General features: G+C 40.3%; 1 protein-coding gene across 7 annotated transcripts; it reads left to right on the top strand.

Annotated features, from left to right (window-relative positions):
• Positions 1 to 841: 841 nt before the first annotated feature.
• On the top strand, positions 842 to 22517 carry agfg1a (ArfGAP with FG repeats 1a). Of its 7 annotated transcripts, none has more exons than XM_037117693.1 (14): positions 842 to 1224; positions 7990 to 8083; positions 9814 to 9929; positions 10905 to 11070; positions 11299 to 11461; positions 12629 to 12745; positions 14214 to 14285; positions 16238 to 16453; positions 17087 to 17276; positions 17456 to 17535; positions 18428 to 18544; positions 20378 to 20530; positions 21029 to 21123; positions 21660 to 22517. In XM_037117693.1, the coding sequence occupies exons 1-14, from the start codon at positions 1058 to 1060 to the stop codon at positions 21717 to 21719; spliced, it is 1806 nt and encodes a 601-aa protein (XP_036973588.1). In that variant the 5' UTR covers positions 842 to 1057; the 3' UTR covers positions 21720 to 22517. The 7 variants fall into 7 exon arrangements, with proteins under 7 accessions (XP_036973588.1, XP_036973581.1, XP_036973601.1 ...); XM_037117686.1 differs by having other exon boundaries at positions 12626 to 12745; XM_037117706.1 differs by lacking the exon at positions 14214 to 14285 and having other exon boundaries at positions 844 to 1224.
• The last annotated feature ends 55 nt before the right edge of the window (positions 22518 to 22572 follow it).

The following is a 22572-nucleotide window of genomic DNA, read 5'->3' as shown; positions in this document are numbered from 1 at the left end:
TTTTGTCAGATGGAAGGTATCTTTCTCACTCATTTACTAGACTTACCTGAAGTCTAAATCCTTGAAGATGCTTCATGTTCTTCAACTGCGCAAGCCATAGAGAAACGCAGTCACCCTCCTGGAGGTATGATGACAAGCCCTCATCCTTAGAGGCAACAGATACATTTTATACAATGTCATAATTGTCTTTATTGACAAATCCAGTGTCGTTTAGCGGGCATGGTTTAATCTACATGTGTTTTATGCTACTTTCTGAAATGAAATTGCTGCATTAAAAACATGAATTAAATTAAAAGAAACAACGCCACACTGCCATATCCCTTTGGAAACTGTTGCAGTGATGATGATAATACGCACAGTGGCGCTAATGTGTTAAGGAACGACTATGTGCACTGTCACGGGTACAACCAAAGAGATCTCACGTCAGAGACAAGATAGTACATGTCCTTGACTAACCTTTGGAATCCGCGAAATTCCTCGAACAAGTTATCACGTCCTCTTTATCTACATTAATTTTTTTCCACATAACTCTGGCCTCGGATAACTGCAGATCACCAAAAAAAAAAAAAATACCCTTACAAGAATATACGCAAGATTTCGCAACTGACACATGTCAAAACTGCGTACTATGCAGAGCACACGCGACACCACAGCAGCGATTCTTCCGTTGATACAGTGCTGCTTTGGATAATATCGGCTGAACAAAACAGAAGGACAGAAAAAGTGGATGCAAACGTATTTGAGCGTACTGAGTATAACACAATTCTATTTGCTTATGACCCAAAAAGACGCGGTGTAATCTGCATAACGGGATTTAAACGAAAGCGGAAGTAGACGGCAGGGATTCTCTCGTCCCGTTAGCAGGACCGATCCAACGCCTCGAACTCCTTGTTCGAGGAGACGCGAGGCCCCCCTGACAACAGAGCCGCCTACCCACTCCCTCTCTGCCTCCAGCACGGGTCGGCAGCCGTTCAAAAAAAGCACAGCCCTTTGTTTTAGTTGTAGCTGACTCTCCCGTCTCCCCGGTTTTATTTAACCCTGCTGCACATCCCTTACCATGGCGGCGAGTGCGAAACGAAAACAAGAGGAGAAACACCTGAAGATGCTGAGAGAAATGACGAGTTTGCCTCCCAACAGAAAGTGCTTTGACTGCGACCAGCGCGGCCCAACCTATGCCAACATGACTGTGGGCTCCTTCGTATGCACCTCATGCTCTGGCATCCTGTAAGTTTAAAGTTGCTCAGTGACCTTAGCTTGGATATGGCGCATGCGATACAACGTTTTGGTGCCTTTCACCTTACGAATGGCAGCCGAAGCCAGTTAGCCGGATAGCGCTAGCTAACGCTACGTTGGTATCCAGTTGTGCCAGTGTGAGTTGTGCTGTTTTGACATTGTCTTGCTGAGCTGTGTTGGGCGGGGTGCATGGAGGTGTCAGTGTGCCGCACAGCGAGCTAACGCGACAGCCACCCTAGTTGCTAGCTAACTTTAGCTCCCAGTGCTAACCGGTTAAATTATCTGACACTTGCAAGCTAGGTCTGAAGATAAGCCAGTAGCCAGCCACTGCTACCAGTTGCTGGCAACGTCTGGAAGCACCACCTCGTAGCTGAGCTAATTGGTCATGGTAGCGTTATACAGCCCACACACAAAGACACATGTATGCATGTCAAAATGATCCCATGGCGATGCTTCATATTATATCCACGAATTAGGAACATTTAGCGTTTTCTTAATATATTCCATATAAGCATGCTGAGGATCATTTGATTACAGTAACAAAGTATTTTCGTTGCTAAGTGTTTAAACCTGGGCGTGAGAAAGACTCATCATTTTGAGTTGAGGCTGCTAATGCAACGCTGGTATCCATGTCATCATCAGCTGTATTAAGTCCTGTCATCTATTTCTGTAGCCGATTAAGGAGTGTTCCAATAATCAGTCTCCAACAGATGTGTAACCTCAGTAACACAAGCAAGAGCTGCACGCTTCAGAGCCGGCTGACCGGATCCCCTTGTGCTCACGTCAGTAGTTAACCTCCCAGCTGAACATAAGAAAAATGTCCCCACAGCACTGATAGTTCGAGTGTAGCTTATTGTTGTGACTTTAGATAGCGTTTGCCTGACTTAAGGCTTTGTGCAGTTGTGTAACCAGCATCTGTAGCTTGTGATTTGGGATTAGTGAAGCATTCCATTTCTTATGATTCTACTAAAGATATCCCAACTCAATTCAGCTGTCTGTTAAATGTCACATGCAAAAAAGGGGTTTTTGTTTTGTGGGTGTGTGTGATGCTGTCCTCATTTAGAAACACATCTAAAGTGGTGTAATACAGTTATGACAGTTTGTGACATGATGCTCGTAAGGTTACTATCAATTGCACAATGATGACCAATTGAGATACAGCGCTGATATTTCCCATATATTAATTTGTATAGCATGACATTGTAATAATCTGCGCATAATCACTCTTCTCTGATGACTTTTGAGGATTACAGTGCTTTCTTTTCTGAGTCTATCAGCATATGGTTAACTGGCAACCGAACTATGCTCTCATATGTTAAGTGATAAAGAACCATACAGCTTATTTTACCACCTGCAATAAGGACTTTTGATGCAGAGGTATAATTCTGTCTCAGCACTGTTACAATAAAACATCATTGTCCTCTCTCTACAAAAAAACAAAGCAAACTATTTGTGAGCAAACCCAAGTCCCATCTTTGCTCACAAACAGCTTGCTTTGGTCTTTGTAAACACATAAATGATGTGTGCTTATCACAAGCCTTTGTTAGTGAGTATAATTTAGAAGAGTAAATTGGCAGGGGGCTATTAGCAGGTAACTCAATAAGCTGTTCATGCGTCCATCCTGCTCTGCTCATTCATATTGTCTATAGCCTGCAGTGGTCCTTCTTAATGCTTTACGGAAATCACTATGCCATTTTCCATTTTCGAATAATGATTATTCTAATAATGTTGCAGTGGAAAGGGGAAGTATTTGTTGCTCAGTAAACCCCACTGATGACCTTTAAGTTAAATTAGTGGGCAACTGTCATTCTTTTCAAAATGTTATACTTTTGTCCCTCAGACTTTGTCTAAAACACAGGCTTTTGACTAGGTTTGTGACCTTAATCTGTGAAAACTGTGTTAGCTCTCTCCACTTTAGCTCTCTCCACTTTGAACATGAAGGTTATTTACTGTAGCACTGCAAAGAACGAGATTAATGGAGTGTTTGCTGATGGGCACAGTTTGCCCTCTATTTCACTTCACCAGTGGGTCTGCGCAGGGACACTGTGAATTTCCCATCTGCTCACCCTATGGTATTAAATCTATAATGTGAGTTAATTGGGTTCTTTTATAGCTTGAGATCACAATCACCCCCCCCATCTTTACCACACGCTTTTTATCAAGACAAAGCATGTTGTGTGGAATTTCAGTTGCCAAAATCTACAGAGCAGAAGAGAGTCAGTCTGAAAGGATTGATGTCTGTCTGTCATATGCAGGAAGCCTGGTGTGATTGTAGGCTCAGGAAGTGGTATGGCCCCACAGTGCTGCTACATCAGCAGCATGTGCCGTTATATGTACCACAGGAAGTGGCAGAGAGGTCACAGTCTGTCTGTTTCTTTCCTTTTAATACTAGAGAGACAGAGTTGTTTTGCATTGTGTGAAAGAGAGCAAGAGAACGCCTGGCGATTCATGCTCAGACTTGATATGTTGTTTTGGTTACTGTCTTGACTACACACATTGACTGTTTTATGAATGATAGTGTTTGCTTTATTTTGTCCTCTTCAAGGAAAGCAAGACAAAACCCCTCCACACAGATAGCCAATTCTGCATACATTTTTACCCTGAAAGATTATGTTTCTGTTCAGTCCTAAACAGTACATTAGGTAGGTGTTGCAAAAAGTATCCCAAAATAAAGATATTGTGATAAAATATTACTTTGGTAAAAGTGAAATTGACCCATTTGAGTAAAAGTCTTAAAGTTTCTGATATTAAATGCAATTAAGTATTAAAAGAATAATTCCCTCCAAAAACTGGTGGAGGGATATATTAGCATAAAATGCAAATAGTTAAGTGCTTAAGTACAGGTTTCTCAGTATTGTAATATTTATAATATATTGTAGATACTGAGTTACATTCCATCACTGCCTCTGAGACAGTCAAAGTTATTGTCTTAAGTTCATGGAAGTTGCTTGCACTTTTGCAGTTTGGGCAGTAGCAGTTTTGTTTAGGGGTGACGGCACTGGCACAACTACCTACTGCATAACAACCATCTCCCCTATAGTTGTGGTTGTTTAATGGGTGGGGTTGGAATCCGTTATGTAAACACATTCCTTATGAAGGTGGAGGCGTTCCCAGGAGGAACACCACTCACAATGTCTCTTTCTGGAGAATTACTCATGGCAGGAAGTAACCCCAATTGACCTTTGTGTTCCTGAAATATTTTACTGACTAAGCAGAGCTGTAACACAGACTAGAGCATGACAGAGGTGGGGAGATGTCACCGATACCAAGTGTTCTGAATGATATTAATCAATGGCTAATTAACAGAGGTGACTTGAACTTTACAACAGAGCTTTTTAAGTTTTCCCATGCTCCTGATATTTGATTTCTGATGAAGTGCTGTGTTTGTGAAGCACAGTCAGGATGACAAATTGATGATGGTGTAATTTGGCATAAATCCCATTGGCTTGGAAAGTGAGCCATGAAAATGAAGAACTGGCAATTTCTGTGATAATAGGGCCTTATCAAAATTATTGAGGAAAGAGTAAAATATGGTGAAGAATCTCTAAACATGGTGCATAGCCTCTCTCTTTTGAGACTTAACATTGCCAGTTTTTCTCCCCCTGGAGCGGTTACAGTATGCAAATGAGCTGAGTTTTCCCGGGTGAGCTGCTCTGATGTACAGTAGCGACTAGGTCATAATTATTTTACTGTGCAATATGTGATACTTTTCACTGATACACTGTGCTACCCAGTAGACATGATGTCAAAATAGATTAACTTGGCAAAAAGGGCCAAGCAATGCTCTGATTAAATCCTCAACATTTGTGTTGAAGACATTGTTGATGTGTACAATATCGTCATCTAAGAAGCAATTCTGTTAGTACCTTCATTTACATAATTAATAATTACTGCTGTTATTTAATTCTCCCTACAGATACAATCCTGCTGTAACTGAACACTGTCACAGTTGGTCTACTTTGTCCAGCAGAAGTAAGGAGTGTGTGTCACTGTAGGGCCATAACATTGTGTTGCTAGGCTCAGTACCAGACAAGAATCCAGAACACAGGAATCACCTGACAATTAAATTGTACTACACAGTCTGGATATCCTCAATTATGATATGTCATCCCACCCCACCCCCTTCCCTGTACACACAGTTAAATAAAACACATGAAATAACAAAAAAATAATGATTAGTATGAGAATGCCTTAATTGGACAACTGGGTAGAGATGCTGCCATCATATTTAGTCCATAGGACTTATGGAGCTTTCTCTCTGTATCTGACCTAGTTTCATCTTCATGAGACTATGATCTGATCAGTCATTTACCTCAGGGTGCTGGAAAAACACATTAAAGCTGAAATACACTCACATACTCTGTCTTCTGTTTTCTCTCTGACATAAGTTTATTGCTTCTTGCTTTTGACGAATTTGCTTCTGACTTTTTTGGCTAGAAACAGTGAGAAATTGGCATTAATCCACCTAGGGCTGCAACCAGTCTTGTTAATCAGAAGAACCCAATTTTGTCAAACCAACAGCCTCAGAGAGGTCTCCAGTTCATAGTAAGAAAGAGACATATAATTCTCACAATTAGGGAAGGTGTGACCTACAAGTAATTTCAAGCACTAATTGATTCATCGTAATTTTGATTTGATATATTGAAGTGATCCTATAAATCCTATAATTGTAGAAATATCCAGTTATATTATGGCATTCTTTAAGTCTTACCTGTCTGTCTCAAAGTGTGACCAGGATGACAGAACTGGGCGCCAGTGTGTAAAGTGTTTCCCCTGGAAATCACCCCAGTTGTCCACATGGATCTACTCAGTATTTATGGACATGTGTGCAACTTGATAGCCTTGGTCAGTGTTTTATTTTCCATTTTGTTTTCTTAAATGTGAATTTACACAGCAATTGGATGTTCATTACATGGAGCTGCTTTATTCTGCATCAGACCTAACTTGTTTGCCGAACAATCAGCTGATTGGTGGATGTGTAAAGAATGGGTGGAGATGAGAACAAGTTCTGTGAGGGTTACAGCAGTGAATAATTTAACAGTCGTGTCTAGAGTTTCACTGCCTTTAGGTCCCGACTCTCCATGTGTATAACATTGTGTTTTGAATTGTGACACGGTGGATCACATTACTTAGTTCCCAAAGTGGGTGCCGTGACACCCTGCGGTGCCTTAAGGACAAGTCAAGGGTGCCTTATCATATCATTTTTCATGGTGATGGGAGCATCAGGGTATTCAAGAACAGGATCGGAAACCGCTGCTTGTTCAAATATCTTGGCAAAAAAGCAATGTAGTTGAGAAAAACCTTTAGAGAAAGTTTGGGGAATACTTGACTGTTTGATTGCCAGCTGTATTTCATCATTGAACATCCCAAAAATGCTACCTTGATAAGAACATTGACAACATGAACACAGAGGGTGGTTAAAATATATAATGCTCCATTTCAAAACGATTTGACTATCTACTCATTTGTGTTGAACTCTGAGTGTTGAATTATAAACCCAAAATGATATTAGCTTATTCTCAGTGTAGTGCTATCAATATGTCAGCCAGTAAGTTAACCTGAAATTGTAGAAGAGAATGCCAATGAGTTGCCATATAAACAGTTTTTGTAAATGTAAAAAAGAAAATCTAACACCCTTTTTATCAGTATGAACAAGTTTGTGTGTTAAAGTTTGAATTCAGTGTCGAGATGGGTTGTGTTTGGTAATGTGTAGTATTGGGTTGTGAATGTCAGAATGCTCAAGGGTAAACGTCACTGTGGATGAATGAATCCACTGCAGATGCTGATGGAGGAATGCAGCTCACGTTGGGCTTCTGACATGCTTCTGCTGTGGGGTTAGTACAGACCAGGAGTAAAAGACACTTTGGGTCGCTTTTAAGGGATTACGTTAATGTTATCTTAATGATAGCTGACTGATGCATCCTATTTGATTCTATTGACTGGTCAGCTCTTAAGCTGCTGTTAAAAAAAACACTGCTGGTGTTGGTTTGTCACAGTCCAGTGGATACACTTTTGACTTGTGTTGGTCAATAGTCAAAGAAACTTTCTGAGACTGAGTGTAACAGTGTTGTTGTCTTTTCTCTCTTCTGATGACTGACTGTGCTCTGGTTGCAGTTAATACATCCTGCTTGCATGCTATCGCTGAATGCTGATTGGTCACCTTCACAGACAAAACAGGTGGCAACCTTGAAGACAACACTTCTTTCATTTCACAAGCTGGCGGGTGCAGGAAAAAATACTGAGACAAGCAGGCCTGGAGCTTAATATAATAGCCAACTGAAGGCTCTTTAAAACTATTACTGTTACCAGGCAGGTTTAATTTGGGTCATTGTGACATGAGCTGTGACCTTCTCAGGAAAATTAGCATGGCCTGTGTAGGCTAATGGGTGTCACTCCATAATGGAAGTTTCTATATTAGGGAGATCGCTTGTTCTGTCACTGTGCTGACAGCCTCAGTTCAGTCAATGGCAATTTGGAGAGAGTCTCACCCACTTCCTTTGTTCTGCTCTACTCCCTTTTTTTCTGTCAGTTTTTGTTTCTGTCATAATTTGTGTCTGTCATTTTTTTTTCTCTCTGTATTGTTACCTGTAAGTCTGTAGTCTACCTCGCCCCAGTTACGCACACCAGCCAGTAAGCTTATTGCTAATTAAATGGCCCCGTCCTGAGAGGAGGAATCTGGAGTTTGTCCAGATGAGGTTGCCTTGTACAGTGTCTTCAAAATTAAATTGACCCCCATCTCCATTTCTCCACCTACAGACGAGGACTGAATCCACCTCACAGAGTCAAGTCTATCTCCATGACAACCTTCACACAACAGGAAATCGAGTTCTTACAGAAACATGGCAATGAGGTAGGCATACCGAAAATCTGCACGTCATGGTATAATTCGGCGTGGAAGTGTTTTGGCTGCTAACAAGCTTTACTGTAGACAACAACATTGAGCCACAAAAAACATTTCAAATATTTAAGTTGTTATAAAAAGAAAAGAAAAACACATTATTTTTATTTAGCATTTTTTAAGTATCCAAATATTATGAATACAGCTGTTTTCACAACAATTTTCACTGAATTTCCTGTCCTATTACAGTAGAAAGTGATTGCTGCACTAATGAAACTCAAATGTGCTTGAAAATCAATTTATAGCAAAACTGTATTGCCGAGGTACCAGGGCGGCCAGGGAGGGGGGACTCAATGGCAGACCCCTCTAGCACGTGCCCCCCATTCCCCTCATGAGGCTTAAATGCATAATATGATATGTTACATTAAGTTCTACTCATTAAAGTAAATCAATATTGTGTAATGTGTATTGTGTAATGTATGTAATTACTTCGCCAGCTAACTGCTTTTGGAACAACATTTGTTTGCAACCACGTGATTTTCAGTCGCCCTATCTGGCCCCCAATAAAAAAAATTCTGGAGGGCCCAGTGGATTGTTAATCAGTGTCTTAAATTACATTTGTGTAGTGCTGTATTACTGACTTCTTTATTTGAACATTGACATTAACATCAACATTGAACAGAAATAATGTGATTAGTTAGTTTTCATGATAACATTCTCAATCGTATTGCAAAGTACTACAAAAATCTAATTATGTAAGTAATTAGAGGTTAGAAGAAACACCTGTCATTCAAGTTCTGCAGCTCTCATCTGTCCGTCATGATCAGATATAGTAGTACCACATATTTGAACAGTTCAAATGAACCAAAGTGCACCATCATTCAAGAGCCATTTTGGGTAAACGGAGTAGGAAATAGAGCAATGCCACCTGGGAAGCACAGCCTATTAAAAGCTGTAGCAAAGTGGCAGGGCAAGCAGATATGCAGGAGACTCAAGGTTGGAGCTGATGCATATATCCTTCAGGGCTGCTGTATTAATACTACAGCCCTGAAGTTAGTTTTTGTCTTTCCGCAGAGAGCACTTGACACAGAAAAAAAATTATAAAACGGGCTACACAACAGCTGCAGTTTCAAAACCCTACAAATGAGAGACAAGTGAGCCTGCATGTGCTGTGAATGTGTGTGCAGCTGCATCAAAGGTCACTTAAGGAAATGACAACAGCAGGATACTGTATGTGCAACACAAGAGCCGTGCTGCCTTTTGCAGCACCATTGCCTCATTCACAATGCTGCACACTATACTTGAGTGCGCGCGCACACACACGCATTCACACACACACACACACACACACACACAAAGCTTATAAATCTCTCTTTACAGGATTAGGCAAATACTTTAGGAATGCTATCCAGAACCCAAGGCCAGACAAAGGTGAGACTAATTTTTCACCCAGCAACTAAGTTCAATCTGCGTTTCCAAACATGAGGCCAACTCTTGTTTCACTCCTCTAATCCAAACATAGCAAACCACTCTAAAACATGAGTAAATTCTCTTTTGAATTTCACCTGCGTGTATTGTCTTCAAGGTGATTAACCATATCATCAGTATGTTTACAAGTGGCTTATTTTTTAATTTCCCCATGGGAGTATTAACTGTTTAAGTTAAGTATAAATGTTGAGAAGCCCTACACTTATTTGCAGCTCTGTGTGTTGCAGAAAATCATGTTACTTTGTGTGTTCCAGGTGTGTAAGCAGATGTGGCTCGGCCTTTATGATGACAGAACCTCCTCAATACCAGACTTCAGAGAACCACAGAAAGTCAAGGAGTTCCTTCAAGAGAAATATGAGAAGAAGAGATGGTAAATCAGTTTTATAAGCTGGAAGTGCAAAGATATGAACAGTCCCCTGGCGATGTGCACTGTACAGACATGTAGGTTTTCTTTTGTGTTTCCTTTTGTTACTCTCTCTTGCTTGGAATGTCTCACAGGCAGCTCATAGCAGTTAGCCAGGAGCAAACTACAAGATATCCTTCTTTAAATGCCCAGCAAGTAGGTCACTACAGTCAAGCTGCTTTCTGTGCAAGATCTAGCTGGTCCATAAAGTTGTGGGTTGTATGTATGAGGTGTACACAGTAGCATAGTTGTTTCTGGTGCATTGTGACTGATGACTAATAAGAGCAGTTATTTTTAACACACAAGTACTTGAGTTGTTGAGAGTTGCAAATTAAGTATTGACAACAAAAGTAAATATTAATCTAGTGAGACTGTTGGTTTATGCTGTTGGTTCCATACAGCAACCTTAACACCTATTAGTGGATAATTAGATTATTACACTTATTAGTTGAGGGAGAAGTGCTTCTGTCATCTCTGAGAGTTTAGAGACTGAAGTCCGACTCAAATGGGAGAGCTGAGTGGTACAAGTCTCAACATGCCTCCACTGGTTGCAGTCAGGCATTCTCACTCTCTTAAGCCTCTCTTTTATCACACAAATGCACACCAGTCATGAAGCGCCTGTTATAAGTCTTATAAGTGTGTTTCAAGCAGAAAGAATGGCCTGTCTCCTAGCTGAAAAATACATTTTCACCCAAGCAAACATTACCTGTTCTCACATGTAAATTTGCATAACATCTGTGTAACTGAAAGGCTATAATACCATTATTTCTGAAACTTGGACTAGGTCAGATTATGGTCATGTTGTTTCCAATAGCCAGTGGCATCTGGTTGTATAAACCCTACCCTGGCTCCCTTAAGTATTTTAAACTACATGTAATATATTGCACCATATATGTATTAAGGTATGTTGTCATAATGCATTTAATATGAACTGTCTTCCAGGTACGTACCTCCTGAGCAGGCCAAGGTAGTGGCATCCGTCCACGCTTCCATCTCTGGCTCCTCAAACAGCAGCACCAGCAGCACACCGGAGGTTAGACCACTCAAATCCCTGCTGGGGGAGTCAGCCCCCTCCTTACACCTCAACAAGAACACTCCACCCAATCAGGTGAGCTTTACTTAGATACACAAACACAGATATGATGAATGTGTAATCATTGCCATCGATGTTGGCTTGAACATCAATGATAGCTAAGGTCGAACAACTTACTGGACAACTGGGTTTCTTTAATGTTGAAGGTTGGTCGTGGACCATATAGACAGTGAACATATTAATACATGCAGCACAACACATACCTGCAGTTCTTTTTTTCAATCCATCTCTTGTCTCCACCAGTCTCCAGTGGTGAGCCGTGGACAAACCCATCAGCAGCAGTTCCATGACAAGAGGTTTGACCTCCTCAGTGATTTGGGTGGAGACATCTTCGCTGCCCCGCCCAACATGAATGCAGGCACCAGCTCCGGTTTTGCTAACTTTGCACATTTCAACAGCCACACAAGTAAGAAACAGACAAACAAATGATTGAGTAATATATCTAAGGCAAAACATGTTTTATATACGAGGTTTGACACTGTGTGGGTGTTGTCAACACAAGTTGACATTCCAAAGTATACTAAATATGTCACCGTGGTAAAAACACAGGAAAGTGATCTGCTGAGACATAAAGCAGAAAGTGAATGCAGGAAATGAACAAGAACTCCAGTCACGATGGGACTGTCCATTTTAAATGTGGAAGTTGCATCAGTCATGTTGTTTCACAGGCTGTCCCAGGAGCATATAACCAAATACCAAATATGGCTGGGTGCGTGCACATTTTTGTTCATCAGTTTCAGTCTTGTCACTAGTTTAAAGTCTTTATTGGTGAAATGACCTCTATTGTTTGGAGGAATTTCAGCTGAAACAAATCAAAATGTGTTATGTGCATGTAGGTGCGTACCGCTTTATGTGTAGGACAGTTTGACAGACGATAGATTGAAGTAATGCTGCAGCCATTTTAAATTCCTCAGGTGTTGTAAGAGACTGCTGCATGCTGATTGGTGTTGCATTTTAATTGAAGCCTGTTATAGACTGGGGCAGAAATTCAGGATCATGCCGAATCTGTTAAATGTCAGCTGCCATGTACTTCTGTGATTGCAAACCATAGCCATAGGGTATTGAGTGCTACAAGAGGTGCAATGGACAGACACATCTCCATGGTTACTAATGTCTGTAACATAGGGCTATTAATGTTTCTTTCCCATGGAGGGTTAATGTCCTCTCATTTCCCCTTGAAGAGCCATGAAGTGGCTAAAGTGGCATCTCACATCTCCACATAGTAAACATGAGCAGAGATGTACACCTCTGAGGTTAATGACGTGTGTGTAGTGTTGCGTACACTTCGATGCTGTGTGCACAGCAAGGAGTCCAGATAGCATCCCATGGGAGAAGTGAACATCATCTTGCCTGCCTTTTAAGCCGATATGCATTTTATTGTTGAGTGATGCCACTCTATGATTGTCTCTCATATTTATCACATAATCCATTGTATTTGTTTTGCACTCCATGCCTCTTGTCATTATATGTATAAATCCATTCTGTTACCATCTCATACATTGTTTTCCTCTCATTGTGTTTTTTTTTTGTTCATCTCCCCGTCTGAACCTCATCCTGACACCACCGCCAGCAGCACAGAATGCCAATGCAAATGCAGACTTTGCTAATTTTGATGCATTCGGGAGCACTTCTGGGTCGACAGGTGGTTTCCCCTCAGCACCCAAAGCCCCATTTCATCCCACAAATACAGGTAGAGCAAGCTCTCTTTTAAGACGATCGCTTGAATAATTATGTACACCTACACACTGAGTATGTACATATAGGCTGAACACAAACATTTTTGCAATATAACTGTTGTCTCAGCTCTGCTTGACAAACCTTGCCATGTATGCAATGTCCATCAATCCGGTTTCAAAAGATCTACAGTATGTGCAACAGATGGTTTCGTCACAGTACATTTGAGTAGTTCAAATGAAGTTTAATAACCAAGAAAGCTAAATCTGTTGGATTGGTTTATACATTTCCTTAAAGCAAAAAAAGACATGTTCTGTGATTGAAAGCAATTCTACTTGACTGCCTTTGAACACATTACTTTACTGTATGTTTACATGGTATGTGCCTTCGGCCAAAACATTAGAGGTCATGGAGCATGAAACTCTGTGCACTCCTGTGCAGACTCAAAGGAAGCATTCACTTGATGTGCGACTTACAGCATATCTGTATTTTGATCTACTTTATTTTGAATTGGTAACTACTTGGTTCAAACCATGAACCCACATTTCTTTTTACTGTGCACTGTATTTAAAGTTTGAAATTAAGTTTGCAGATATAACTTATATGTTTTGTAATATGCACTGTGAATGCACTTAATGTCTTGAAATAAAGTAGGTAAGAACACTGTGCACTCACTAGGTAGACAGTTATAGTGATAAAGGACCTGCAACAGACCAGGCTTAGTCCTGCTGTAGCGTGTAATCACACTGAATGTGGGAATAGGAATATTATGCAATTAATGTTAATATAAACACATGCGAGATCTGTATTCTAACCAGTGTGATTTAGTCAAATATTTGCTTGGCCTCTTAAGCCAGAGTTTTTATTTATTCTATTATGGATGTAACAGAGGCATAGTATTGTCGTCATCTTACCTGTGTTTGTCATTCTGGTCCATATTTCCCTCCAAGCCCTTCATGCAGTTTTACATAACATGCAGTTAACATATTATGTAAAAGAGTATTTGCTCAGCAGTAACTGGCTTTCGGGCTTTTTACCTGAGCACCTCTCTCATAGTACTCATACAAAAACAGACTCCAATATGCAAACAGACAATTAAGCCTCCACCCCTGAGTCTCAGGGAAACATTGTGTGCTACAGTGCCCTCTGCTGGAGGTCTACATTGATTGACTATCATTGTGCAGAGTTGCACAGTTATCTCTTTAGTATGCCCATTGCTTGATGGTTAAAGCTCCCCTCTCTCTGGCTTTGCAAGATAATCCCTTTCTCACAGACACTGACTGACTGTGCTATCAGCCTAAGCTGTCCATTCTCTCTCATGTGTTTTTCATCCTTTTTGCTTCAGCAGTAGCTGACTTGCTTTGACCTCACACTTTTTAATTTTGACCTCTGGTTTAGTTGACGTCTTTTCTTTTGTGTCTCCGCCCTGTCTTATGTTGCTCATTCCCCCATCTCTCCCCCCCTCTTTGATTTTTGGCTGCCAGCATTCACTGTGCTCTCATCCAGCCGCAGTGTGGGTGAGTTTGCCACTGCTCTGCCTCTCCAGGGTGTACACAGTAAGTCTCTCTCTGGGCTTGCCCTCTTAACAGCTTACACCCTTTCCACCGTCTCTAATGTGTTGTCGCTGTGACCCTCCTCCTCTCTCTGGATGTAATGTGTGTCTCAGCATGTAGCTTTTTTGTCTGTGACTCTGAATCGCTGTTGACAATCTCATTGGTGGAAAACAAGGATAATGAGCTTTTATTGCTGCTGTCATGATTGAAAGCTACAGTAGAGAATAGACCAGATGGAAGGAAATGAGAACAATGCAGAATCAGAAAAAGGAAAAAGGAGGGAGAAAGAGAGAATCAGTCTTGTTTGTTCATTCTTCTCATTTTAGATAAATAGCACAAGAACACTGTGCTCTTGCAAGTCTGTCCCATCACTTATTTAAAAGTAACTTTTCTGTAGTCCAACATGCCATGTAAAAAATAATGCAAATAAACAACTTCCTCGCAGTTCCTCTGAAGGTTTTAGATCACTGGTCAGAGAAGGTTTATATTTGCTGATAGGGGTGGGCGATCTGGCAACAACATAATCTATCACAATCTATTTTAGAACAGTCACAATCTGCTATTTAAATTTCAGTCTTTTTATTTTTTATTTTTGACATGCCCTGTAGAATATAGCCAGACTTTTAGATAGCCTGTGATTTCTCCATTTATAACATTACAAGACAATATTACATAACAAAATTGTTATTTTTTTGGCACAAGCTCCTCATTCGCAATGATGCTAGCTATAATTCATGGTGCATTATCTACAAGGAAGAGCCTCACTAAGTAATTGTTCCAATCGTCATAGCCATCTCGTCGGCTATATCACTATATATTATATACTATATTGTTTGTTCACATAAAGCAGATGTGCTAGTCAGTGGGGTCATGTCAACACAGAAGTAAGAAGACATTCAATACTGCAATCTCTCCCTAATGACCAAGGCTTCTGTGAATGTGTATCAGTGTTTTCCTGTTGGATCTCCAGTATTTTGCAGACAACCTACTTCCTATCTGACATTAGCAGGTGTAGCCATTCTGAGAAAAATGTTTTGAGAGTTGCATGAGAGATTTTATCTGTCCCATTATGCCTTTTTCCTGAGCTTAAGGGAACGCATTCAATGGAATGCAGTTAAAGCACTGGTTGAGATTAAACTGTTCATATCCCAAATCTGATTTAATGTGCTGTGCCAAGCATGCAATACTGTAATGTATCTCTTATTGCATTCCAAATACATGAGTTCTCTTTGAGCTCTTGGTATGCTCAAGAAACAAAAGTTGAATTTTCATCTGCAAACCTTTTTGTCGACATTATAACAGGTGGAAGTGCCTTCAGTGCACTGTTTTCTCAAATGTAAACAGTGTATAACAGATGGCACACGAGTATGTGCAGTGCTAAGGTTCTGAGCAGTTCTTGGGTAGGCTTCATTCCTCGCAGATAAAGTGTGTATACTTCTTTTGCTCTACAAAAGCAATTAATAATGTGTTATGTTGTTTGTTTCCTTAATAACAACTTTAGATCTGGTTGAAAGTGACTGTCTACTCAGTACAGAGCTCAGTGATGCCTACAGTTTGGTAGGCAGAGAAAAGATGTATTCCACTGAACAAGTTGTTTTCACTATTAATACATTTTGGGTTGGTGCTGTCAGTAACTCCCTTGTCCACAGTATGGTGCTGATGTTACCGAGGCAATCAAGAAAGATGCTGTTCTGCACAACATGTGCCTCTAAGACAAATAAATGCACATTTTATGCTGCGTTTCTTAGGTTCATAGGCTAATGGAGAGCCACATAGTGCAGTGTTGCAGAGGACTTGTTTATAGATAATGAGAGTATCCCAGCCCCAGCCTGACACCACCCTGGCTTTATCCTCCATGCAGCTTCTTATCTCCCTCTCCACTCTGTTGATGCTGTTACTCAAAACCAACAATGGAGGTCCCCCTCATGACTTTGTAATCTCTCTCTTTCATGCAGGTAGCGCCTCAGGGGGACTAGCAAATGCCAATTTTGCAAATTTTGACAACTTCCCCAAATCGTGTAGTGCTGACTTTGGAGCCTTCAGTTCTTCCTCCCAGAGTAACTCCACAGGAGCTGGCAGAGATGCTGTACAGAGTACTAGCCTCCCTGCTGATAGATACGCAGCCCTGGCTGACCTGGATAACGTGTTTAGCTCTGCCAAAACAGAGCAAGGTAAACTTCTCCTGCCTAGCCTGTTTCATAGATCTCAAATGTAGAGATAGAGATCGACCAAGAAAGAGAAGTTGACACAATTAGAAACATAATGTTGAATCCTCTTGCCAATGCAGGGAAAGACAATCTCTGTCAAAAAGGAGCTGATTTACATTTTCTAGCAAACCTGTGATACTGTGTCACTAAAATATGGTATCTTGAGATGGCTATACCACTTGTTCCCCCCAAATCCGGCCCCCTGACCTCAGTGCTACTGAACCAGCCTGTATACAGATGATGAGCTACTCTGCACATGGTGTCGATGTCTCCTTGCTTTTAAAAAATCTATATGTTTTGGTTTGATTGGAGAGCTATAATAACATGGTCAGAATTTCGGCCCTTGAGCATCTGTGAATTGTACTGGGTTGGTACTAGCTTATTTTGTTCATATTACAAGCTGTATTTCTGTGCTAGAAAATGCAAATTTCCTAATGATTGAACATTTATTCCCCATCATTTTTAATAGGTTGAATATGGCAGATATCTCCGGACGATTTTGTTTGTGTCTTTGGATTTGAATTAGAATTTTCCTTCGGGATTAGTTGACTTGAGGTGGATTAAGCCCAGCTCTGCCATTATGTGCTTCTATTCCAGGAGGTGGTATTCCTGGCGGGGTGAGCTCAGCCACAGCGGCGGCAGCAGCAGGAGTGGGTGGTTTGTCTCAGAAGCAGCAAGCAGCGCTAGCAGGGGGAGACCGCTATGCTGCTCTTGCTGAGCTGGATACTGTCTTCAGCTCCTCGTCCCCTGCCACCAGTGTTTACAACACCACCAGCACCTCACAAGGGTAAGTAACTAAACACGGTATTGGAGTCTAAAAGTCTCAATCTACAACTAAATACAGTGAATTATCCAAACAAATTTAGCCTACAAACATACAGTGACAACACTCCTATCACACATGATCTGGTCTCCTTTTCCTCTGTCTTCCTGAGAAGCTTATGTGTTGACTTTGTTTCACTCCAGGGGCATGTTTGGCCCAGAGACTGGGGTGTCAACAGCACAAGCACAGCAGGCTCTGCCTGGCATGGCTCAAGGTTTTGGAGGTGAGTTAACCTACAGGCTATTGTCCAATTATTTGTGCTAATTATGCTCCCAAATTAAATCAGTAATGATCTACAAACTCTAGAATAATGTTGCAAACAAAGGACAGCCCCAGGATGAGGCACGGTATACCTAAGGTAATACAGCAAAATTCAGTCATTTAGATATTGTGTGACCTCATGTGGTTTTAAGGATTTTCCTGATGTTGAGAACAGGTTGCATCAGATGTTTTCAAAAAGTTAGGGTAAATAATGACTCTATAGCAACAGCATCATTATGTCTGACATTGTTTTTGCCTTTTTTGGGGTTAGGGTTAGGGGATTTTTTTCAGTTTTTTTGGCTGCTTTATTTTATGATATTGATTGTTAGTATAAGGGATGGTATTGATTAATCATTAAGCAATTAATCAGCATTGAGAAATCAACTGATGTCTTAATCGACAATGAGAGATGGGCTCAGGGTTGTGACTTAATTTTGGTTGATTTCGATTTAAAATCGAAATTGTGACACCCTTACTCAGTATGGTTTGGATTGTGTTGCCAGTTGTTGAAAAGTGACAGGTGGGAGCTCTGTAATAAAAAATAGGTCATAATTCTGTGTTATTTAGTTCATCCTAACTCAGTGTTTGCTTTATCTGTTCTTTTTAACTCCTGATGTGGCCAACTCTTATTTTACATCAAACATAGATCATGTCAGTCACCCGATTATCAATTAGTGAAATTATGTAAAATTTGGACCCAACATAAAGTTATAAAATTACTGCAGTTTTTGGGAAACAAGGACTGACACTGGACATTAACATTTGGAAATGCTCCTCCACGAATGAGTGCTTGTGTTTCCTTTATAGTTCTGTTTCATACTCATGTTTGGTGACTTGATACCTCTCTCCAACAGCTCAGTCAACTAATCCGTTTGTAGCTGCTGGAGTCGCCCCGGCAGCTGCTCCCACCAACCCGTTCCAGAGCAACGGCAGAGCAGCAAATATGGCAGCAGCAGCAGCAGCAGCAGCAGGTGTGTTCATGTGTTTCTTTGGGTCTTCTTAAATGTGGAAAATATATATGAACACCCAATCAGTTTAGTGAGATAATGCAGATAAAAATCATTTTCTGTGGAAAAAATAGGTGTGTTATCTCACAGTAAGTGTATTATTTATTAGATTTCCTTGCACACCCTAAGTGGCAACCTTTGCCTTAGCTGCCTCGGCAATGAATCAGCCTGAGACCAATCGAGAAAGGAGAAAGAAAAAACATTGACACATGCTGAATACCACTTTTATGGAAATGTGTAGCAGGACTAGCGTTGCCATTTACCGTTGTGTGCACAAGAGACAGAAAGTTGCAGACATTGAGATTCAGTTGTCTCTGATTGCTCTTGCCATGCTGGACAGGCTTGATGAGGGTTCTTCACGGGCAGGGTTATCCTCCCGCCTTTGGTAGGTTCCCTTGTGCTCTCTGCTTCTTTTTTGCTCTTCTGTGCCTTGCACTTTCTCCTGTGGCAAATCAATCTGGAAAATGTTGTAGAGGTAAAAAAAATATATATATATATATATATATATATATATATATATATATATATATATATATATATATATATATATATATATATATATATATATATATACTGTATCTATATATCTATATCTATATATATATATATATATATATATATATATATATATATATATATATATATATATATATATATATATATTCTAATCACAACATAAACAAATAGGTTTGTCCAAAAAAAATACCACTCTTTGGAAAATTGTGGAAATCAATCTAACCATGGACCAGGCAACAACAGTCATTTGCCACATTCATGTAATGAGGATGAATAGAGAGTCAGGCCATGTGACTTTGATCATTATGTCATTACTGTAGATCTAAAATAGTGGGTATCACGGCAGTTCCCTAGCACCTTCTGCAGGGTAACTCTGGACTCACTGATAGTGGCTTCCTCAACATTTTCCTTCTAACAGTTGGCATAAACTCTCTTTTGACTTTTCAACTTCAATTATTTTAACTAAGACACCATGTTGTCCTCAAAGGTTCATCTAGTCATTCATTAGCTTGCTGGTCATAAAATGCTTCATTCAATGAGTAAACTTGGTAAGACATCGACAACTGCTGAGTCTTTAACGCTCAAGCCTTAACCTTGGATTTGCTTGCATATTCAGTTGATTGCAACCCCAGTTGTTTAATGGAAATTGGATGTAGCATTTATACCAGAGACCTGATGGCTTTCTACATACAGTTTAGTTCCTCCTGTTGCACTTTTGGAATGCTGCACTCTCGTGTGGCCACCTGATACTGGTGTGTCATGTCTGACTCTTTTGACTCTTTTCAGACAGCCCTTCCTTTTTTCTGCAGCTTTTCTGGAGACAACCACAATCATTTTGCATGTGTTTAAACTCAACATATACATATACTGAGATTCTGAAGATCTCAGGTGGTCAGTTAAATGACAGTTTTGCTTTTGGAGCCACATTATGGATAACTGAACCACCTTATTTGTTGTAACAATGTCTTTTGTCTTTCTTTTCTTGATAACTGTTCTTTAATCCGTAGTTTTCAATCCTCTCACTCATTTAAGTTTACCTCCTTTTTATATTGCTTTCTAATGAACTGCTGATAATAATAACATCTTTGTCTTTGTTTGTTCTTGTTTTTCTGCTGATGTGTGCTAGCTACTCTGTTATGTAATATATTCTAGGCAAGTCTGTGTCAATGTAAATGTCTCATTATAATATTGAAAATGGAATTAAGTCAAATGTTACTTTATCGTGTGCCTGAAGATAGCATAAAATCTTATTTAACCAGCTGTTGTCCTGCTGTGTTGCAGTCTCATTTGGCACAGGCTCCATGAGTATGCCAGCCGGATTTGGGAACGCTGCAGCCTACAACCTCCCCACCAGCTTTAGTGGAACCTTCCAGCAACCCTTTCCTGGCCAGGCTCCCTTCCCTCAACCTCCTGCATATCCCCAGCAACCCAATGGTGTGTGTCCATAGCCCTTTTCACACAGTGAACCCATAGTATCTCTGCAGCAAAGGCTAGCCATTTCTGTGCCTTTGCTTGTTCACACTGAACTAAGAAGCTGTTAGTTGTGGGGCATTTCTCTTTTATTTGATTAGTGAAGGATCTATTTAGCTGTCATGCTGTGAACAAGATCACACCGACACCGCCTGCGAAACTGTCCTCCCTTTCCACATCTGACACTGAAAGCTATGCAGAGAATAGGCGCACAATTCCCGCATTGAAAGAGGGGTGTGAATGGGGCTTGTATGTAGGTCATTTAGATGTAGATGTATCTGCTTTAATATCCTGCTGAAATTCAAGCTTACATGTGCATCACACTGAGTAGTCATTACATTGTTTCATTAAGTTCAGATTCAAGATATTGAACATGAGTGAACATTTTTGTTGTAGCTGTAATATTTTTTTGTGTGAGCATTCAATCACCTCTTTTTAAATGAAATTGCACATGTCTTTCAGGTGGTGGATATCCAGCCTTTGGCCAGGCTAAACCTGTTGTGACACCTTTTGGGCAGGCAATGGCTGGACCTATGGTCTCAAGCAACCCTTTCCTGGTTAGTAAGATGGCTACATGACATCATATCAAACTGATATAATCCACTTATCAGATATCGGACTGATGTCACCGGTCAATGTACCAAATGAATCCAGTTGGCTAATGCTTTTAAATTGATTATATGATTAATGAACAATTAAACAGTTCTACAGTGATATCCACCAGCTACCTTATATTTTTGTGCTGCACTGGACCATGACCCCGCCATAATGTCTTGAAACACACAAAAGCTAGATAAAATAGATTTGATTGCAAGCCTTTTTTTTACATTTCTTTAGATATTCAGATAATATATAATATTTGGTTATGATAATCTTGTTTTTAAGATCTGATACTGTGACACTCCTTTCAGATATTGGAATAGGACCAGAACTGAAAAAGGTGGAACAGTGCATCTCTACTTTTTACTTCAGCTGAACCTGACAATTGATCATATTGGCTCTATGTTGTCAGTACTTACATTACAAAGAAAATACCCTCTTCTCAATGCCAGTGTACTTAATGACTGTGTTTGTGTACCCTTTTTCCTCTCAGGGTGCGGGTCCATCTGCACAATATCCAGCCGGAGGCTCCTCAACAAATCCCTTCTTATAGCGATCCATCCAATCAGCTCCACTACAGGGTCAACAACTGGCACGCTTGCACCTATTGCACTGTTTTGTTTCACAAGTAGCTTTAAAAACACAATGTTTGTAAGGATTTGTATTTTCTATCGCAGTTTGTCACAGATGGGACAATATGACAATACGACAACATGAACAGTCATGATGACACTGTCTGTGTCTTATGAAACGGAGTGATGGTGTGTGCAGAGGGAGAGGTTGATCCCCTCTTCTCTATTTAACCTGTGAACTGGCCTCTACTGAACCACAATGTATAATCAAACTGGCTGAAAACTAAGTTATTGCATACAGTGTATCCCATTCATTATGCTGCAATTCTGTACATATATTTTCTTTTAGGAAATTAGCTCTTTGTGCATATCAGTATTTGTATCTAACACACGATTTGTTAAGACAGAACTGTTGCTTGGAAAAGCTAATGGGTACTGCCACTTACTGTATTTGTGAAGAACCAAACTGTTTATTTGTGCAGGATCCTTTTTTTGGTAAACTGTTCTCACTAAAGGAAAAAAAAAACTACTCTATTGGCGAGCAATGAGAGGAGGAGTGACTGCTGCATCAGGGACGGGCAGGGGACTTGTTTCTCTGCCATCCCCTGCCCTGCTGACAGGGGCCCAGGTCACAACACTTCTGAACTACAGTCAACAACCTCCATAAAGGAGGAGCGGGAATGACTGATGAGCTGAAAACCACTTACATTGGGTATTAGAGAATTTTAAGTTAATATGTAAATATATACAGTATATATATTAAAAAGAATTTTAAGTAATACAAAATGACCAAACCATTCATTTATATGGCTGTATGAAAATCTTGTATATCTG

This window comes from Acanthopagrus latus, chromosome 2 (assembly GCF_904848185.1).
Source record: "Acanthopagrus latus isolate v.2019 chromosome 2, fAcaLat1.1, whole genome shotgun sequence".
NCBI lineage: Eukaryota > Metazoa > Chordata > Actinopteri > Spariformes > Sparidae > Acanthopagrus > Acanthopagrus latus.
This window is presented reverse-complemented; position numbering and strand designations above follow the sequence as displayed.